This window comes from Cricetulus griseus, assembly GCF_003668045.3.
Source record: "Cricetulus griseus strain 17A/GY chromosome 1 unlocalized genomic scaffold, alternate assembly CriGri-PICRH-1.0 chr1_0, whole genome shotgun sequence".
In the NCBI taxonomy this organism is placed as follows: Eukaryota; Metazoa; Chordata; class Mammalia; order Rodentia; family Cricetidae; genus Cricetulus; species Cricetulus griseus.
In genome coordinates this window covers 24,153,418-24,168,969 of record NW_023276806.1, presented here as the reverse complement: position 1 = coordinate 24,168,969, position 15,552 = coordinate 24,153,418, and the positions used below count along the sequence as shown (strand labels likewise).

Here is a 15,552-nt window from a genome sequence, read left to right as displayed (position 1 = left end):
TACAGGTTGAGTGCCATATTGATATCCGCACTTACCCGCTAGGGATCCAGACTGTCATTCTCACGCTTGCATGGCAAGCACTTTAATCACCGAGCTCTCTCTGCAGCCTGAGAACTCATCTTTAAACGTGGAATTGTTCAGAAACATTCCCAGGAAGCAAGGGGCTCCTGGTAGATAAACATGTGCAAACTGTTGTCCTGTATTTGGACTTCTGAGGTTGATGGCTTTGTTCTGTGGTCGCTCCTGCATCATTTAACATAAACAAACGCTTCTTGGAAAGTAATTATTACACGGAAGTTATGCTTTTCTAAAATCATAGATGACAAATAAGTTATTGACCTGTTTAAACCTTATAGACATACACATAAATGACATTTACAACGATATTTTAGGTTGGGAATGAAAAGAGACTTAGAGATTTTTAAAGTGACCTTAGCACGGAAGAATGAAAACTCTTAGCTCTATCTGTGGAATTACTGAACAGTTCAGTTTATGCTTTTAATAAAGTCAGTCTTAACAGCTGGCAAGGCACGCCTTCCATTCTGCCTGTAACCTCTCCTGGAAATCTAAACCTGTATACTCTATTGGAAAATACTGAAAGTACAATAGATATTTTATTGAAGTAATAGCTTACATCTCTGGAAAATTTTTTTGAGGTTTAGAAACAGAGGCATTAGGTTTGGTTGCTGGGTTAATTACCTTTCTCATTGTGATAACAGCAATGGGTCCTTTTCTTTCTTTCTTTTTTTTTTTTAAGTGTGATAATTCTAAGCAAACATTGACTGTAAAAGAAGTGATGGTTAATGTTTAATTCGAGGCAGAACTAAATACTGGAATATCACTGGAGTGCAAATAAATATTCTCAAGTTTTTACTCAGAGGGCAAAGACAGTAATTGTTCTCTGTAATATTAATTGTTCCTGTGTTGCAAGATGGTGGTTCCTTCTGGCATTGTGAAGGGAAATGGGGCTGAGAATAGGTGGTAGTTATGTTCAAAGGTATTGTCTACTCCCTGGTTCTTAAACTGGTTGGTGATCACCTAGTTGTTTACATCATCATGTCCTTTATAACTTATGGCTACAAACATTTGCATATGGATTCACTGTTTCTTTAAAAGTAATTTCAGAATACAACAAAGCTTGCATGTGACAATTAGTTTTTCTGGTGTTTTGGGTTTCATTTTTTGTGGTTTTTTTTTTTTAAACCTTTTTTATAGGTACCATGGTTGTTCTTCTGTGGGCTGTGGTTTGGTCAGTTACAGGCCCCGAGTGTCTTCCTGGAGGAAATCTGTTTGGAATCATAATCCTGTTCTATTGTGCTGTCGCCGGAGGCAAACTTTTTGGACTCATTAAGTTGCCAGCATTGCCTCCACTGCCTCCTCTTCTTGGTAAGTGCTAATGCTTCCTGATTTCCTCAAAGCAAATGATAGCTTTACAAAACACTCTGGGAAGCTTTGGGAAATAAAAGAATAAAATGTTCCAGTATTTTCTGTCTTGGAGACAAAAGCCAAATTTTAATTTAAAAAAATATTAGTGTGTGTGTGTGTGTGTGTAAGAATGTGTGTCTTCCAACCCTTTACAAAGTATGTTACGTGTATCTTACTAAACTGTCTCATGTGAAGGTAAAATAAAACCCAAGTAAGTACTTATTGATCGCTCAGGTAACCTGACATTGAGAAGAATTTTAGGAGCTATTTGAACTCAGGGATGACTGAACTGACATTGGATTAAAGCATCTTATTTAGGATTTGATCTTTATTCCTTCCAATCACTGTACTTTGTGTGTTCCTTCTACACATAATTATTCAGACAATATTAATTATTCTAATCATTAGTACGTATGAAGAATTTCTTTGATCCTTTTATTTATTGTATTTTTTTAAATTATGAGTTTAACTTCATGTCATCCAAAGACTAAGCATAAGGAAAAACTACATTGTAGTCCCTGTCACATGTAAAGTGTTTTTAAAGAAATCTCGCTGTTTGAAAACTAACTAGTCCTGTTTGATCAAGGCATGCTGCTCGCTGGATTTCTCTTGAGAAATGTCCCTGTCATCAGTGATAACATCCAGATCCAGCACAAGTGGTCTTCTTCTTTGAGAAGCATAGCCCTTTGTGTCATTTTGGTTCGTGCTGGCCTCGGTCTGGACCCAAAGGTATGTATGGAGTATGAATTTCTAATCATTGGATAATAAATATGTTCTTCTGATATTACAAGGTTTTATAATTACTAAGCTTCAGGAAGTGAATGGAGAATGCACACGCCAATCTCAGGAAGAAGGAGTTTTTTCCAGGCAGGGTCACTCCCCCCCCCCCCGCACCCCCCCCCCCCCCCCCCGTGCCTCACAGGAGTCCAGATGTTCCCAGACTATGTTCTGAAGGAACAGGTGAACAGGTGTTGCTGTGGAGGGGAAGACACAGATGTAAATCACAGTGAGAGGTAATGACTATGGGGAACGGCATGTCAAGCCCCATACGTGTGCGTAGGGCTAACTACATGGACTCAAGGAACTGCCTTCCAGATGGAATGATCTTAGACATGCTTTTTAAAATGCTTTCTACCCATATACCTTTGAATGTGAGAATGAGTGTCCTTTGGAGACAAACACCCTCAGCTGGCCTCATTCTGGGACTGTAGGCCACAAATCAAATAGACAGTCAGCTGGTACATGGGTTGTAAACCCAGACTCTGAAGTCACCTGCATGACTGTAGACTTGGGCCCCAGCACTCATCAATTTCATGAACAGAGGCCACTGACTTTAACTTGTGCCTTCTTAAATGGTAACATCTATAACGAGGACCAGTAGTTGCCTCTTGCAGGGTGCCTGTGAGAACTGGGCACACTGTCTCCCCAAACACGCCGGATGCAGAAATACCTGCTGAATAAAACTAGCTGAAAAACCACGATGACCAAGCGTGGTCTGAGAAAGTGCTGGCGGTCACATCATCCACTCTTTATTTTTCAGGCACTGAAGAAACTGAAGGGGGTGTGTGTGCGACTGGCCATGGGGCCCTGCATTGTGGAGGCGTGCGCTTCTGCCCTTCTGTCTCACTTCCTCATGGGTTTGCCTTGGCAGTGGGGGTTCATACTGGGGTAATGATTGTTTTCTTTTCATTTGAAAATATCAAGGGGCATTTGGAACTTTCTGGTTCCATTTAAGAGAATGCAAGATAACATTTTCTTAAGAGAGCCATAAAGTACGTCACGGACACTCCAGAATCGTCTAAATAGTTTAAGTTACAGTTTGTGTCTCTGTAGTTATTAACTTTGCAGTGACTGCAATAGTATAAGTTACTGAAGAAGTTCTGATTTTGGTTGTGGTTCTTTGCCTATGTCCAATTCCAAGCCTAGGCGTTAGCTGGCGGCACCCACCCCAGAGCCTTGAAACCATTGTGTTTCATTGTGACTTGGTGGTTCTACATCCTTTCTAGAGCTGTGTTTTCATGTCCAGAGGGTGAGAGCCATGAGACATGCAGGTGTTACAAGCATATAGCAAGCATTTAGTGTTTACACACGGACAAGAAGAAATCCTTACCTGTCAGAAGTAGGATTCGGGGGCTACTGCCTAGATTCCAGCTCTGGTTCTGTGTTTTCCAGTTACCCAGGCTCTCTGTGCCTCGATGTCCTTACTTGTACCTATTTCTCAGTGTTATGTTGGTGATGAAATGACTTCAGACGTGTGAGGTCCTCTAAGTGGGTGTTCAGAGCATAGTGTGTAAAAGGCTTTTCGGCCTTACACCTGGTGCTGTTACTAACTCACCTCGCTGTCCTCATAGCTTCAGACCTGTTGTCTCATTTCACGTTTCAAGATCTAACTGAAGCCCTGTTGCAGTTCAAAATGCCCATGGTAATTTTTCACACCCTAAAACATGATGTGTGTGTGTGTGTGTAATTTTTTTTTTTAAAAAAGCACTTACTATGGCCTAATTCCATGACTGACTCAATATTTTTCATGATACATATATTGTAGGCAACCTAGGTCACTGCAAACAGATTGTCCATGGATATACTTCAGAAAGCAGTGTTTTATAGAACTTTCTGTATATATGTTTCTGGACTGTTTGAGAGACTAACCTTTAAAAGTTTAGGGAAACAAGGAGGCATTGTTATGAATTCTGAGGTCATCATAACAAGCATCTTCCTTAGACCACACTGTCTGATATCCGGCTGCTTAGTTTTGTCATAGGTGCTGTGTCTCCAGCTGTTGTGGTGCCTTCGATGCTCCTTTTGCAAGAAGGAGGCTACGGTGTTGAAAAAGGTGTCCCAACTTTACTCATGGCCGCTGGCAGCTTTGATGACATTTTGGCAATCACCGGCTTCAACACATGCTTGGGTGTGGCCTTTTCCACAGGTAATCTCACCTGTCCAGGACATGCTGGTCCCTTGTTCTACACAGGTGGAGTTAAGGTGTTTAAACTGGGGCATGATTGCTTAAGGCAATGCCTGAGAGGAAGGTGCTGGGTCCTTCCCCAGAACCATCATGAAATGGAAGGTGCCTGTCTCCCCCTCTTTGGCGTTGTAGATGAGTATGAGAGAGGAGGGCACAGGGTAATGGGGCTTTTAGAAGAGTCGTTTCTTGCAGGAGAGGTCTGAAAGGGTTTGGGGGTGTTTTGGGGGAAGGGGCGTCTAGGAAAGATTAAGTGTGGAAACCACACAAAGGTGAGGAGGTTTTGCAATCAAGCACAGTGCTTCAGGGCTTCAGGCGGGAGAAGCAGTGTGATTTTAAAATGGAGCATTTTCTGTCCTCCTGTCTTCAGCCTTTTATCAGTCCCTTGTAAATCAGTCTTCCACAAGGTTTTACAATGTTACTTTCTTGTTCTGTAGCTAACAATGTTCCCAGCTTCCCTAGAAAGACCTAATGATAAGTATCTTTAATTTAACTCTGCTATACAACTTTAGGTGGACTTGTATTCCCAGTGTTTCCCTGTGTGAACCGTTAAAGCAACAGTTCTCAGTAGTAGCATTACCCAGAGTGCTTTAATTTTCTCTTTCTTTTTTTTTTTTTTTTAAATGTAGACATTACCTTAGGCCAATTAAATAGGCACCCTTGGGAATGGAAGCCAGTGTAGCCATGACTAGGAACCATGACTTCAAAGCAACAGGGTTTGCCTTAGAGTCACAGAGGAGATGAGTAGAACAAAGGCAGATAGGAATTCTTAGAGGGGTCTATTTTCAGCTTTCCATAGCTTGAGAATCTTCCCGGCTGACTCTGTTGTCTTACCTCTGCCAGCCCTTTAAGGCCTGCTGGCAGAGGTTTTGAATTTGATCCTGACCGATAGAATTTTTTGTGTGTTTGTTTGAAACAATGTTTTGCCATATTGGAAACTGTATTAGTTATATTCTAGAGTACATTGTTTCTTCCCCCCTTTTTTTTTTATAGTTTTTTGAGAAAGGGTTTCCCTGTGTAGCCCTGGTTGTTCTGGGCACTGTACACCAGGCTGGCCTTGAATTCAGAGATCCTCCTGCCTCTGCCTCCAGAGTGCTGGGATTAAAGGTGTGCAACACCACACCTAGAAGCATTTTAATAGATATTTAAAACCATCTATACTAGAAATGTGGAGAGTATAGGGCTAGAGAGATGGCTCAACAGTAAGGAGCACTGGCTGCTTTTCCGGAGGACCAATTACGATCCCCCAGTACCCACATGGCAGTTCACACTGTCTGTAACTCCAGGGCCAGGAGATACAAGGCCCTCTTCTGTCCTCTTTGGGCATTGCATGCATGTGGTGCACAGCCATCCATCCAGGCAAAACACCCAGGCACATAAAATAATAATTTTAAGCAATATGGGGCATAGGAAATGTCTGTGGGAACTCCCTTATGCTTGCTTGGCCATGTGATCTAACTTGATGATGTTAGAGTAAAGCTTGTGTGCTTGTGGGTTTAAAGACCTGCCTAAAGTTTTTCTTTCCACGTGTTTTTCAGGGTCTACAGTTTTTAACGTCTTCAGGGGCGTTTTGGAGGTGGTAATTGGCATGGCTACTGGATCTTTTCTTGGTTTCTTTATTCAGTACTTTCCAAGCAGTGACCAGGTAAAAGAAGAAATCTGAGAAAACCATGCTGTAAATCTAGAAGAAACTTCTAGAATACTTTCCTAAAAACTGGATGTGCAGGACATAGTTGAGGAAATGGTCCCTTTTTAAAAAAAAATTGCTGATTGACCTATTGGTGCTGTCCATGAGACTGCGGACAGCTACACACATGAGTTCCTAATGCTGCTCTGGAACTTCCTATATATAATTATATTAGGTACATTTATATAATCAATATAACTATATGACATAGTTATATATAATACTTAATATATGATTTATATTGTGTACATTTCAAATTTCATTATGAAACCATGTAAGTTACAAAATAATAGGACGTGTGCTTTTTCAGGAGGTATGTTGTATTCAACTAAATCAAGACTTACAGTGGATTTTTACACCCAGTTTAGTATCAAAATACTTTAAATTCTAATACTGTCAAACAGATAAGACTCCCAGAATCTCATTGTAATATAGTAAAACATCTCTCTTCAAGATCAACTTTCTTAATGTGAAGCAAAGCTTATTTCTTTTCACTCTCCGAATTCTTCTAACATTAGAAAAGCACATGGAAATGTTATCTTTTGTAAAATAACAGAATCACTTTATTTTTATTAGTTTTTTTCCTCCATTTTTTATTTAAAGGAAACATTACCTTTATAAAATTTACATTATTTTGAAATTCCAGAACATTAATAATGGCATTGGAAATTTAACTAAAGCAAGTGTTGTATGCAGAATATTCTTGTTTCTATCTAAATCATAGGTATAGAATAATCAATTGTTAAAAATTATTTATTTGAAACAATCGACCTGACCAATGTTTTTCTCCTCCAGAGCAACCTTGAGTGGAAGCGAGCCTTCCTGGTCCTGGGCTTTGCTGTGTTGGCTGTGTTCAGCAGTGTTTATTTTGGCTTCCCGGGGTCAGGAGGACTATGCACACTGGTTATGGCTTTCCTTGCAGGCATGAGATGGAGTGACAAGAAGGTGAACTTCATTGTAATTTCATCTGCTCATGACGCTTTTTGATAAAAACTTTTCTTTTTAGCTCTTTCTTAGTGTTATGTTAACAAATCTTTTCATCATAAGAGCCATTTTCTATACATATACAAATATACCCACTGTCCATATGCATTTTTTGCCCATACATACCAATCAATCTATGACTTAATGTCTTTACTTAAAATATACTACAGCCATAAGATCATGATCCATCCCTATTCCTTTATAAACGTAGGGTGTTGTTCTAGATGGCTGGACCACATTTAATGTCACTCCTTCCTTCTTTTTTTTTTTTTTTTTTTTGGTTTTTCAAGACAGGGTTTCTCTCTGTGTTGCCCTGGCTGGCTGTCCTGGAACTCACTCTGTAGACCAGGCTGGCCTTGAACTCCCAAGTGCTGGGATTTAAGGCATGTACCACCACCAACCTGGTGTGACTAGTTTCTTACCAGTACATGCTATGTTGTACTTCTATGTCACAATAGCCATTACATCAACAAATGGACCCTTACATGTATCTTATTTCTTAGATGCTTAGACATTAACAATTCTAAAAGTCATTTTTACATGCTTCTAAGAAAAACATTGATAAACTGTGATATAAAATTTCAACTTGAAAAATGTTTTTTAGAATGCCTTTAACAAAATACTGTGTATGTTTTTAAGCTTCTCCATAGGGTAAATCTCTAACAATAGATGGCTTTAGGGAAGAGAATGCTTGCATATACATTTGGTCATGTAACTTGCTCACATAAACATTTGGTGGTATCAAATTGCCCTTTAATAGGCTGAGCCTGTTTCCATTTCTAGTAATATTTTGTGGAGAATCAGTTTCTGTCTTGGGGTATTTTACTAACCTGATAGGTGAAATGTGTGTCCTGTACTGATCTAATTTGTTTCCCCATGCATGAATCAGTCACCATTTCATAGGACAACTAAGCGATACAAAATAGCCTTATTTGAATTATATTTGATTACTTTCCTTAACTATGTATCAACAGGCAACCTAAAATTACTAGTTTTGATTTTATTTTATTTTATTTTATTTTATTGCACGCAGGGAAGCATGTCGTATTCTGCTCAATTTTACTGTGTAATTAAGGCTGGACTTGAACTTCCCATCTTCCTGTTTCACAGAGCTTGGAGTTCATCTGTTTGGCTTGATTCTCTGCATTTGGCTAGATTGGCTGCCTGGCCATGGAGCTCCTGGGATCCATCAATGCCTCTGATTTATTATTTACAGATCTCAAATCCCTATCCCAAATCAAATAATTCAATTTTTGGCAATTATAGCTGCACATAATAAAGTTTTCTTTGCTTCTCTTTTAGTCAGAGGTAGAAAAGATAATTGCAGTTGCCTGGAACATTTTCCAGCCCCTTCTGTTTGGCCTGATTGGAGCAGAGGTATCTATTGCATCTCTCAGACCAGATACTGTTGGTAAGAATTTCTCAATGGTTCTTGTGCTAAAACTCTATCTGTAAATCCTGATTTGGAATATCTTCACTAGGTATTTGTTGACCATTGTCACAGTTATGTAAAGAATCAGTTATGATCTAAGTATTTAGAGAAGTTGGCTATAAAATAATGCTTGTTATTTGAGTGAAAAATCAGGCCTTCCGCCCCCCAACATAAAGATGTTCATCTAGCCCCATCCTGACCAACAGCTAGAATTTTAAAGGTACTAGTTAATTCTGCACTGTGTTCTTATGGGTTGGAAGTGCTTGTTAATCATTCTTTATTCTACGTTCAGACAGCATCATGTTAAGATCGTCTTGATTGAGAGCACTGCACTTGCAATTAGCTAATTTGTAACTATCATTCCCTCTCCTTACACTCCCCATATTCTTCCACCCATACCAGGAATCCTATTCCTTGCTGCTCCCTACTGAATTGTAAATATTCCCCTTATTCATATCCATCTTTAAAACTGTCTATGTATAGATAGATAGGTGTAGTACTGAGTGTCTGGTGTGAACACAGGCACACCCACGGCCACGGCTCACATGCCAAAGTTCCGGATGCAGTTCTCACTTTCCACCTTGTTGGAGCAGACTCTTTTGTGTTGCCTCTGCCAAGCCGCACATGCCAGGCAAGCTGGCCTGAAAGCTTCTGGGCCGAAAGCATCTCTGCCTCCCACCCTGCCTGAGGAGTGCTGGCAATACAGATGCATGCCATGGTATCTGGCTTTTTGAGTGAGTTTCGAGTTTCCAGGATTGAACTTGGGACCTCAGCCTTGAGGGCCTACTGCTTTTATACCATCTCGCTGACCCTCTTTTATATCTGCTAATATGTTATCTACAGTTTCCTTCTCTTTAGAAGTTTCAAATGTCGCATTTCTTAAAATGATACCCTTTCTTTCTGATGAATAGCAGACCTGGGCGAAGACTAATGACTTGTTAAGTGAAATAAGACAGTCACAAAAATACCAATACCATATCACTCCACTTATATGAGCAATATGTAACTAGAAACCAGGCATAGTCATAATGGCATAAAGTAAAACTCTGGTTCCCAGGGCTGGGGGCTGAGGGAAATAGGAAATCGCTGTGTAATGGGTAGACAATTTAAATTTTGCAAATAAAAATGTTCTGGGGTTTGGCCACACAATAGTATGGATACACTTAACCCTACACTTAAAAGTGCTAAAGACGGAGGGTCACCAAGATGGCACAGCAGTTAAAGGTGATTGCTCCACAAGCCAGGATGCCTGAGTTTGAACCTGACAATCTACATAAAAGTAGAAGGAGAGAGCCAACTCTACAAGCTTGTCCTCTACATGACTGACCTCTAAATTCACATTGTGGTACACACAGACAGACTGATGGAAGGTTTTTAAATTGGTAAAAGCGGTACATGTGGTTAATATTATTAAAATTAAAATATACTGGGAAGTATAGATGGATGGGTGGATGGGTGGATGATTGATAGATAGATAGATAGATAGATAGATAGATAGATAGATAGACGCTTTCTCCATTTCACTTACCCTCTCACTGCCACATTGCCTCCCCTTCCCATCTTTAAACTTCTCAAAACCAGTGACAGCCTTTCAGGCATCCACATCCGCTCCATCCCCTTTCTCAGTACCCTGGAGCTTCTACTCCACTGAACAGCCAACTCATTGAAATTCCCTCACTAAACCCAGCCTTTCAATTGAACACTCATCCACGTTTGTTGTTTTGTCACTTTAAAACATTCCTCTGCTGAATTCTGCTGTTTTCTGCAGCCCTTTGAGAACCCATTTACACCCTCCGTAGCTTTAATACTGGCTTTACTCTATTTTTCTCCAACACTGCCCCCCGACCAGTGCTGTGCCTCTCACCAAGATCTCTGCTTTAACCCTGTCCACACCACTGACATCAGCTGTAACCAGTCCAAATCAACTTGTTCATATCTTGTGCCTCAGGCAGCAGATGCTTTTGAAAATCTACTAATCAGGGAACTGCTGTCTGACAGAGATCATTGCTCCTTCCATCAAGACCCTTAGTGCAGATTTGCAGCACAGCTTCTGATATGTGTGCACTCTGATCTTGAGAAATCCCTTTCCCCATCCTGGGCTGCAGTCTCCAGCAGTCTGGTTGGATCCTTCCTTCCATACTAGTTGATAAATACCTTTAGCAATATGTCTAGTCTTTTACTCTGTGAAGAATTCACAGCTACTTTAATGAAAAGACTGTTTTCCACTTATCTCTGCTTGCTGACTGGCTTATCTGAACTTGACTTAACCATACCACATGGATAAAGCAGATTTTTGTTCCTGACTTCTTCAAACTTTGAGGCTGATCAGGCTATAGAGATGTCTAACCACCACCTTGTTTAAATCTTGGCATGCATTATATCGTCAATTTTTATATTATTTTATTTTATGTGTTTTGCCTACATGGATCCATGTGCACCACATGTGTGCCTGGTATCTGAAGAGTTCAGAAGAAAGCACTGGATACCCTGGAACTGGAGTTACAGATAGTTGTGAGCCATCATGCCTGTGCTGGGAACCGAACCTGGGCTCTTAACCACTAAGCTATCTCTCCAGCTTCACCTTCTATCATTTAAAATAGTCATGTTAAAGCACTGGTCCTCAACCCTCCCAATGCTGGGACCCTTCAATATAGTTCCTCATGCTGTGGTGACCTCAACCATAAAATTAAATTCATTGCTACTTCATAACTGTAATTTTGCTACTGTTATGAGTTGTAAAAATCTGATATGTAGGATATCTGATATCTGACCCCTGTGAAAGGGTTACTCAACCTCCAAAGGAGTGGCGACATACATGTTGAGAACCACTGTGTTAAATAAACACATGGAAGAAAGTGTGGATAAAGTGTAAGGTATTGTGTCCATCCCAGTATACAATGTACTGACAGTGCCTTGATGGATCTCACACTATGAGGAAGGCAGAAGCATCAATATCTAACTTAAATCTCCTTTGGAAGAATGCAAATGTTTGGTTAATTCTGGTTTTATAAAGGAAAGATTTTAAACAATGTTATGATTGATCTTACTGATTTCTTGATCAATTATATGCAGCTATTTTTGTATTTAATGTTTTAACATTATTCCTATTGATAGTATTTTTGAAATGTAATTTTTCCCAACATCTCATTTTTTTCCAAAACCTGAATATTTTTTTCAGGTCTTTGTGTTGCAACCCTCGGCATTGCTGTACTGATACGAATTTTGACTACTTTCCTGATGGTGTGCTTTGCTGGTTTTAACATAAAAGAAAAGATCTTTATTTCTTTTGCCTGGCTTCCAAAGGCCACAGTCCAGGTAGGTAATGATTATAGAAAGGCCTATCATCTTAACTGTTACTTCTGTACGACACCTTAAAATACTGAGTAACAAGACTTGCCTAAGTTGGTGGAAGGAAACAGTTGGTAAGTGATAGAGATAAGAGTGAATAGTTGGTTGAAAAGTTGGGTCTGTGAACATTTTACACTAATCTACTCTAAAAGTTTCATTTATGATGACCCATTTCTTTGGGTCACCAGGGTGAAGGTTAAAAATCCAAAACCTCCAGTCATGGCCAGAGAAGAGGACTTGAACTTTTATCATTTAAAGCAGTAAGTCACCTGAAAGGAACTATTTTAACTCATCTCAAATCTCTCAGAAAGGGAGGGACAGAGAGAGGTAGGGACAGAGAGACGGAGGGAGAGAGGGAGGGAAGGAGGAAGGGAGGGAGGGAAGTAGGAAGGAGGGAGTGAGCATGGCTCATCTTAATGTTTGGAAATCTTTCAGGAGCCATATAATTGATGATAAATTACATTCGTCCAGATCTTTATACATAATTAAAGAAAGAGTAATTGAAAAGGAATTAAGATGTTTTTGTTTTGTTTTGTTTTGTTTTTCTGTGGCCGGGTTTCTCTGTAGCCCTGGCTGCGCTGAAACTCTTCCTAAAGACCAGGCTGGCCTTGAACTCAGAGGTCTGTCTGCTTCTGCCTCCTGAGTGCTGGGATTAAAGGTGTGCGCCATTATGCCCAGCCTGAAAAAGAATTTAGAAATGCTTTACAGTGGTTACCCTTCATCCATGCTTCCACTTATTGTGGATTCTTTCACCCATGGTCTTTGTGGATTCTGGCAGCCATGGCCTAAAAATATTAAGTGGGAAAATGACAGAAATAAGCAGTTAAGTTTTAAGTGCATGCCATTTTGAGTACCACAGTGAAATGTTGCTTGCTCCATCATGTTTTGACTGCCATGGGATATGAGTGTGCCTTTGTCCACCCTGGCTACCTTATAGACGCTGTTAATCATTTCATAGTTGTCTTATCTATCACATTGACTATTGGAGTATCCTAGTGCTGTGCTCAAGTGATCATTATTTTACTTAATAATAGTGCCAAAGGGCAAGAGTTGTGATTATAGCAATTTGCACATGCCAAAGAGAAGTCATGAGGTTGTTTCCTTAAAGTTAACAGGTAGAAGTTCTTAATAAGGTAAAAGCAAAATATTGAAAATTTGATGCTATCCATGTTTTCATTGATCTACTTGGGACCTTGTAAATATCACTCATGGTTAGAGAGATGTAGCCTGAATTCTAACTGTTCTTAATAATAAAAACTCAGAGTCAAGTATCAGGGGGTGAAAGCTGAAGGATCAGAGAAGCAGAGCAACCAGCCACTAGAGTTCTTACCTCTACCAATGCTCAGACCAAAGGGGCAATCCTGTCCTCAGACTGCCTCCCCACACTGCTATGAGCGCCTGTCTCCTACTGCCTTATATTCCCCTCTCTGCCCAGCCATAGCCTTTCTGTTTCCACCTCCTCAATGCTGGGATTAAAGGCATGTGACTCCTAAATACTGGGATTAAAGGTGTGAGCCACCACTGCTTGGCTCTTTTTCTCTTTTAGACTGGATCAACTTCATGTAGCTCAGGGGGGCCTTGAACTGTCTCCCGAGTGCTGCAATTAAAGGTGTGTGCCACCACAGCCTGGCCTCTAGGGCTAACTAGTGTGGCTAGCTCTCCACTCTGATCTCCAGGCAAGCTTTATTTGTTAGATTATAAACAAAATATCACCACAGGAGAAGACTCTTGTATTGATTTCCTAAATGAATGGTTGGTAGTAAGTATTCACAGCTAGCTGGACCTCATGACAATAACTCAGTCACTTAAACCAAAATGTGTACATTCAAATGCAAGAGTAATAAAGAAAGCAGGTACAGGTAATCACTGGATGTTGTTGAGCATTCGTTTATTAGGATATCTGGAAATGTTAATTAAATTAGAATTGTATAGTTTATAATTTCTTACCAATAGTGTAGCTCTATGATTGTACTGTCTATTTTCAAACTAATTATATTACATAACTTAAGCATCCTATAGATGGTTTTGTAGTTCTTGGAGTAGGCAGACTTTTACTGGCATGCAATGAAATCAGATATGATGTTAATTTGGGGGGGTTGTGAGGACGCATACACACCGTGATTACATTCTTAGGCTTGTATGGCTATGGACAGGGGTTCTATTCATTCCAGAGATTCTTTTAAAATCAAGCTTTCCAAGATATCTAAGACATAAAGGCAAAGAAGAGTAGTGTAGAAAATGGAATAATTTGCCTGACACAGTAGCTCCAGCTTCCACACTACTAGTAACATTAGTATGTAGATATCAAAATAATGATGTCATCTTTTTTAAATGTTAAATTGAAGGCTGATACCCTTTACCATTAAACAATTTTCAAAATAAGGATAAATTATATATATATAAATTATATATGTATGTATAGGATTGTTGAGTACAGTATGTCTTTTGGAGGCAAACACAGACATTCCTGAATATTCTCCAGGAATGAGTTTGAAGATCCTCTAGAGATACCAAATCTATAGACACTCAAGATATTATATAAAAGCTTATTGTCTGCATCTACCTTAAGCATATCTCCTACACTTTTTCAATCATCTCTTAATTACTTGTCATAGCTAATACAATGTAAGTAGTTCTTGTATTATTTAGAGAGTAAGGATGAGAAAAAGTCTGTACATGTTCATACAGATGCAAATTTCTGAGCTACGGTTAGTTGGATTTACAGATAAAGAGTAGCTATAGAATGAGTATATTATCATGTATGGAATTTTAGGTTTTTTTCTGTTGGCATTACATAAAAAACAAGGAGGTGCTGTGTGTATACAAATATATATACATATATACAAAAATATATGTACTTCTTAATACTTTATGATCTATCATAGGATACATGTATATATATTTAAAGATTTTTTTAAAATAGCATATTGGCATGCACACATGCCCTAAAACATACATATACATATCTACAAAACAGAACTGAAAGAAAAATGTATATTGCAATGCAACAAGTTGCCAAAAATAAATCATAAAATGTTCAGTTACTTATTACACAGGGTAAGCCATAAAAACAGAGAGCCTGACAAGTAATAAAAGAACTGAATGAGCTAGACTTTCTTTTTTTTTAATTTCCAGAAGTCTAGTATGGACATTCCAGAGCTGACAGGGTGGCTGTCACTCGCAACATGTGCCTCTTGCCCTAGGTTCAACCTGTGTTGCCATTTTCTTCCAGTGGGAAGGAGGCGGTTCATGTATTCATTCTGTATTGGGTAATGATCCATGTCAGTGTTTCATCTCCACCGATTACTCAATGGACAGAACATAGATACACAGTTACCCTAGTTACTAAAGACACTAGAAACATGAAATCTCTGTTTTGTCAACAATGTGACAGCTGAAACCCAGGAGCTCTGGGATAGAACAAAGGGGCATTCAGATACCTATGGGCACCTAGATTCTGTCATTATGTGACCGATACATATTTTCTCTTTTATTCTATTATATTAGAAGCAAACATTGCTCTTCACTTGGGATAATGAATTAACCCGATGGATTAATGTACCTTTCTCTGGGAGAACTAATAATACTGCATTTTTGCCTGTAAGAAAAAATAAGAATTTTCATAATTCGTTCCAATAGATACATATTAAATAAAACATTTCACCAACTCTTGGGGAAAAGAATTCACCAAATAACTAATAAATTTAACATCAG

General features: G+C 39.3%; 1 protein-coding gene across 6 annotated transcripts in view; it reads left to right on the top strand.

Annotated features, from left to right (window-relative positions):
• Positions 1–15,552, top strand: part of Slc9b2 (solute carrier family 9 member B2) — a 45,898-nt gene that overhangs the window by 16,123 nt on the left and 14,223 nt on the right. For 5 of the 6 annotated variants that reach the window (XM_035451546.1, XM_027395753.2, XM_027395754.2 and 2 more), the window contains 8 exons: positions 1,216–1,386; positions 2,012–2,154; positions 2,966–3,093; positions 4,176–4,351; positions 5,926–6,032; positions 6,870–7,019; positions 8,361–8,469; positions 11,669–11,805. In XM_035451546.1, coding sequence (XP_035307437.1) covers positions 1,216–1,386; positions 2,012–2,154; positions 2,966–3,093; positions 4,176–4,351; positions 5,926–6,032; positions 6,870–7,019; positions 8,361–8,469; positions 11,669–11,805 — 1,121 coding nt within the window. Of the gene's footprint in view, positions 1–1,215; positions 1,387–2,011; positions 2,155–2,965; positions 3,094–4,175; positions 4,352–5,925; positions 6,033–6,869; positions 7,020–8,360; positions 8,470–11,668; positions 11,806–12,026; positions 12,099–15,552 lie in introns of all 6 variants that reach the window. The other variant, XR_004771986.1, reaches the window with a different exon arrangement.